The sequence below is a fragment of the Coloeus monedula genome, assembly GCF_965178545.1.
Source record: "Coloeus monedula genome assembly, chromosome: 6".
NCBI classification, from domain to species: Eukaryota; Metazoa; Chordata; class Aves; order Passeriformes; family Corvidae; genus Coloeus; species Coloeus monedula.
This window is the reverse complement of record NC_138786.1, coordinates 23,421,884-23,427,883: the sequence shown is the minus strand read 5'-3', so window position 1 is coordinate 23,427,883 and position 6,000 is coordinate 23,421,884. Positions and strand designations below refer to the sequence as shown.

At 40.2% G+C, this 6,000-nt stretch overlaps 1 protein-coding gene across 2 annotated transcripts in view; it reads right to left on the bottom strand.

Annotated features, from left to right (window-relative positions):
- Positions 1–223: 223 nt before the first annotated feature.
- Positions 224–6,000, bottom strand: part of EXT2 (exostosin glycosyltransferase 2) — a 73,321-nt gene continuing 67,544 nt past the window's right edge. Inside the window, exons 14-15 of one of the 2 annotated variants that reach the window (XM_082283614.1) lie at positions 2,737–2,917; positions 224–2,634 (exon numbers count right to left, since the gene is read on the bottom strand). In XM_082283614.1, the coding sequence (XP_082139740.1) occupies positions 2,779–2,917 (139 nt within the window). In that variant the 3' untranslated portion in view covers positions 224–2,634; positions 2,737–2,778. Of the gene's footprint in view, positions 2,918–6,000 lie in introns of both variants that reach the window. The other variant, XM_082283613.1, reaches the window with a different exon arrangement.

The window sequence follows — 6,000 nt, the reverse complement described above, 5'->3', positions numbered from 1 at the left end:
GGAAAAAGAAAATATTGACAGATCTTTCCAAAGTGCATTGTGGATATTCAAGTTTAACACAGATTTATGTAGTAAAAAAGCTTGCCACTGAAATTCTCCCTTCTGAATTAATTCATGTTTCCTTGTGCCACTCCAGAAGTGAAATACAACAAAACACTCATTTGATTTTAATTTTTAATATACAATTATTAAGCTTTTTTGGGTATCATATATACAATGAAAAGTTTAAAATGGTCGTAATTTAAAGATTGACAATAAACCCATTCCAAATCAGACATAGAATTACATCTTACCTTTACAGATTTTGCATCAAGAACATCACAATCATAAATGCAGAGGGCAAGTAGGCAATTTTACAATTTTTCTTTATGGTCAATTGCCCAATTTTCTCCACAGCTCTAAACAGACACAAATGGGGATGTAAATGAGCTAGCCCTATAAAAGCAACTGTAAAAGGCCAAAGGATAAAACATGATTGTTAGGTGTCACTGGATGTTTTGTGTCAGGGGAAACTACTCAGATGCTCCTGAATGCAGACACAAGGACCTGTTACCTTTTTACTGACTGGAGATTATAGCTCAGCTTAGCAGGGCAGGTTTGGTTGTCTACATCTAAAAATATTCAACCAACTATTTCAAATCCGTAGCGTCTTTTACAACTCTGTGCAAAACAAACTTACTGAGAAAGAATCAAGAAATCAGAGCAGCTTCACAACTCTGTAAGGAAGGTGTTATAACTCAGTTAAACTGCTAGGGCCTGCCAAGCTGAGATCAGCTCCAAAAGGACAGCCAAAACTGAAGTGACTACTGCACTGTCACAGCTACCCTTTTAAAGCAAACATGCTGGTATCTCCTGATGCTCAACCACCAGGACATAAATCAACAGGGAGATTCAATAAGAAGGTTCATGTTAATGAACCTGAAAGGCTGCAAAGGAGAAATAATGAGTAGCAAACCTTCCTCTCTCTTGTGATAGCCACTGTACAGGCAGCAGTTGTCACTGCAGCAGCTATCCTTTTAGCTCCCATAGCAACTCAGGAATGAAACAAAGAGTGCAGCAAAAAACATTTACTAGTAATTAAACACTCCCAGAGAGTCGGATGATACAGTTTACAGGCACATCCCAGGGAGGTTATGAAGTGAAGCATCCCCTCAGAGCTATTGTTCCAATATGATTCTCATTCACAGCACATCCACTGCATTGGGCAATAAGATAAGTCTTAGTGGGGGTGAGACAAATAGGAGCAGATGTTTCCTGTTTCTAGCCTGACTTTCATTTGGTTTCTGTCATTGCTGCGTATCCAGCTTAGGAGAGGGGGTGAACTGTGATGTCTAACACTTGTCCTATTGTTTGGGGTTTGGCAAATCCGAGGAATAAGGTTGCTTGCACTGTAACAGAAAAACAGCCCATCAAGTAGGATGTGTCTGTAACCAGCAGCACCAGAGGTTTCAAAAGACAGTGAAATCACACTTACCTAGTAACAGACATTTTATCAGTGGAGCTAGAAAAAAGATTGCTTTCTCAGCCCAATTTAGGACCCTCATTAATATTGAAAGACAAGAGTAACAGTCCAGGCAACTTTATTTCTAATTTTGTTGCATGTAGTTTTCTCATTCAGGTTATTTTCAGTACAGAGAAACCATTCAAATGCTCCTAAGAAATGTAAATCTTCTCCAAAAGACTTCCTAAGCTGTATGTTCCAGCCTGTGGCAATGGGTTCCTTTAATTACAAGCAAAGACACAACCATTTTTCCAACAATGGTAATTTACAGGAGTTTGTCATTGTGCATCAACAGTGTCTTATACATACACATTTGCCTGCACATTGAAGCTGAAACTGGGAATTCCTGGAAATATAGGTGTTTTATAAATTAGTACGCTTCTTGCTGAAGAGGATTCAGATGGGAAAAAACTTATTTCATACTTCATCCCTATGGAAGGCTACAATGTAAAACTGTAACCTGATTGCTGGTTTGATAATGAGAATAAAAAATTTAAGAAGACTAAAGACAAGTCATTTTCGGCATAATACAACTAGTTCTGATACAGAGTCAGAGTCTTCTGCATGAGTGCAGCAGAAAACCTGAGATTTTTGCAGGAGGTGCAGCAATTGCAGTTCTGTCCTGCAGGTCTCTGCTTTGAAGGAGACTATCCTCCCGGCTGCTGTGTCTCCATCTCCATCAAAATAATTTAAGTAACACAAAATGCTTTGCTCTTTAAACTAGGTGAAAACAGACAGATTTTTGTTGGTGATGTTGTAAAAAAATAAACATTTGTCTCACATTACAGAAGAAAATATTTCTTACACAGTTACTTAAGAAAACAGTTAAAGCTCAAAAGACAGAGGCCCATCAGCCACAGAGGAAATAAACTCCTCCCAAAAGAGAACAGCTCTACATTGCAGACAGTTGCTTGGAATGGATGGATGCTCACTAACCAGAGAGCCTGCAGCACACTTGATAGAAGAGCTCAGTCATGCCAGTCAGACCACAAAGAGCAAGATTCTGTTTTATTCTTCCAGGCACATAGCCTCCTTTGGACAAAAGTGTGTTTGACATTTTTGGGAGAACCCACAAATAGACTCAATCCTCTGTGAGCAACAGAGAAGCAGTTGTCCAGATTTCAATTACAACTCTGTGTAATGTAAAAGGAAGACAAGATTAATTCCCATCTCCCTCAGATGCAACCCACTCTCTAGCGGTTTTTGTCTCCAGGGCCTTATACTCCTCATAGCACCTTTTCAGCTGTCGTGTTCCTTATTGAGGTTTGTCTCACTCCTTACAAGCTGCCAATATTGGGAAAGCTCTTCAGTTTCTCAGGAAAGTCATCTTTGTACAGGACGGGGTCAGCACGATGCTCCACCACTTTGAGAGGCATGGTCCCAAAGACAGAGGCAAACTTATTGATGCATTCAGATCTGGAGAAAAGGAAAGCAGTATAATTAAGAACTCCAACAACTGGGCTGGCTACCAACTCCCACACCAAAATAACTGGTAGAAACCTTCCCTCTTGCAATTGGAAGCATTTCAGCCATGCTGGCTACTAATAAATAAAAAGAGAAACTCACTGCAGAGAGAACAGAAAAGAAGCTGGTGTTCTTTGATTTATCCATTTAATCACAGAGACGAGCAAGGGGATGCTGGCAGCAGCACATGTGCACATGGAGGTCAAAGCTTCCCTTCTCCCTCCCCCTAGAATTCCAGTCATTCTTAAAGCAATGTACATGCTGTAAACCAGAACAGATTAACTGCCAACATGTCTCTTAAAGGGCCACTGTTGGGTCAATTTCATTTATAACGAAGGTTTTGCAAAAACCAAGGCTTTGTGAAAACAGAGTTCTAAATAAAAAGTCTGTCTTTTTTCAGGCTTCTTCAGAAGCTCTATCTTTTCCCACAAAAAAATAAACATGCCTCAGAGAATAGGCAGAGCTGATTGTACTACAACTTAAAGGTGAAGCTGAATTAAAACTATAAAATGAAAGAAACTAACTAGTTTATTTTCCTTGTCTAAAGAAAGATATATTGAGCAATAAGGTATCACATTAGCACAAAAAAACTGGACCACTGATGACTCTTTCAGTTTTAATAATCTCAGGTGTCAGTAATGTGGAAAGGAACAGCCATGTTCTTCAAAAAACAAGCAAACAGACGTTTAACCCTTACATTGCTCCTTTAACTCTTTTACTGAAGGGCACTGTACCTGTGGAAGCAAGGCAGAGAAAACCTGGCTTATCTCACCTCAGCCAATGCTCAGCGAACATTAGCTGCCTGCTGTATAAAACAGCTTTTAAGAAATTCAGATACCAGGAATCATGATAGCAGTTCCTTACAGATAACACAGAGAGCTACAAGAAAACCGGTGACATCTCTTTTGCCATTCAAAAAGGAAAATGGAAAAGGAAATGTGTACTTTGACTGAGCTACAGAGACTGATGTGCTGCAGGCAGTCACAGAGCAGGTCTCTCGCTCACCAACCACTGCACCCTCTCTGGACCCCTTCGAAGGGTTAGGGCGTCACTATGGCTCCAGGATAATTTTCCTCATCAGGACCTGGTCAATCACACCAACTGAGTGTGACAGTTCTGTGATGGGGACTGCTCAACAGTGCCCCAAACACTCTTTTCAAGTAGATGGGACAGCAAGAGCAGTTTTCAAAATTATTTCCTCAGCCACATAGCTGTTTCAAGCTATAATGGTCATAATTCAGGCCATTTTCTGCCCTGAGAAAAGTGTCAGAAAACTACTTCATATGAAGTGATACTTGAATAAAATATTTATACAGCTAAGTGCTGATGCTTCACTTTCTGCTACCTTCCCATCCTCTCGTACTTCATCCTACCTCACACCTTCTTATCTTCAGATTCAAATCATAGGAACCAGAAACAAATGAAAAGAATTCAGAGTGTAAGACAAAATTGTATACAGTGGGACACCGCCTCTACTCCTGTGACAAGTAATATTTGCTCCAGGGTAGTACATCTGGAACAGCAAAGGAGCCATCAGTGAGGACTGAAGACCCAGGTAGCTGTTCAATATCTGCAATAACAAGGGGAACCATTGAGAGAAAGAGATTTGGACCTTAGCCACTGAAAGGCTGCAGTAGTTCCTGCAGACAGCAGGAACTGAGTGTTTTCTCCAGAACATTAAGCAGTTTCTGTTTCCTCCACAAGATGCCCACCGTGAGATACCTTAAACACATCTGATTTTCAGATAAAGTCAGACTTCCAAATAATCTGTTACTGGTAAGAAATGTGGTTAACTAATCCATGATGTGTATTGGAGAAGTCTCATGGCAGGAAACCCACAAACTTCACAGGCAAGGAGGTAGATGCCCTGGGAGATGTGCGTGTCAGAAGTTTGCACAGCTGTTGGCCTTCACTGGTTTCTGGAATACAAGAACACTTTCAGTCTACTGGTTCAAATCCTGCCTTTGCCAGTAATGACTGAAAGACATTGTAATGTAACAGCTGCTTGGTGGCCAGTGTGAAATGAATTTGTTATCTCAGCCTGCTGCCTGCTAGGCAGGTGTCCACATCAGACCAGCCATTGTCACAACCGGAACTAAGTGGCACCCTCAGAGCAAAAGACAAAACTAAATGGATAGAGCAGACAAAATTGACCTCTTCCCTCCAGAGGTTACACTTCCAAATAAAAAATGAGGTCTTATGAGAAAATACCAAGATGGGATCCTTCTGCAGCCAAACTTATTTTGGTGGCAAGTCCATTCAAGGATGCCAGTACAGTATCTTTAACCACCAAGAAAAAATTTCATTGTTAAAGAAGTGGCAAAAATGAAAAATGGAAAAATTAGTATGTTCTAAACACTCTGGCTGAAGCAGAAGTTAGTCCTCCACAAATAAATATCAAATTCAAAGATCAGAAGCATGCTTTTTTAAAGGAAAGAAATGTCATGCACAAGCCACAAAATATGTTTGAAAGACAGACACTTCTTTCCAAAAATTTCATCTCTAGCACTAAATCACTTGAATTCTGAAGTCCTTGACACTTTTGGACAATATAAACCAGAAAGCATATCTAGAACATTAAACATTGAAAGGTAGGTAGCCAAGAGAATGTAATGTCATCTCAATATGGAGGGAAGGTGTTTCTCTTGGTTGTGTCAATAGTTTCGCAAATTCAAAGTAACAGAGGCATGTTTGCTTCCAAGAACTATTTTTTTCCCCTTGCTTTGCTGACAGCATGCAGTTGTGCTCAGCTCAACAAGAAATTGTGTGAACTCAGAAACTGAGAGCCCCATTCCCTTTAGATGACCTTGGCGCTTGTTAAGGTCTCTCTTAATCAGGTTCCTCACTGTTATAATCCAACTAAATTTTTGGCAGGGTAACCATGTACCTGCAACCTCTGGCTAACTGTGACCTGGTCAGTTTTCCTCTTAAGGGAATGGCTTCCTATTTTGACTCTAACAAACACATGTCCTAAATAAAACACTGCTGTTATTGTTGCCACAGAAGCAGCTCAGCCCTTTGCTAAATTTACTGTA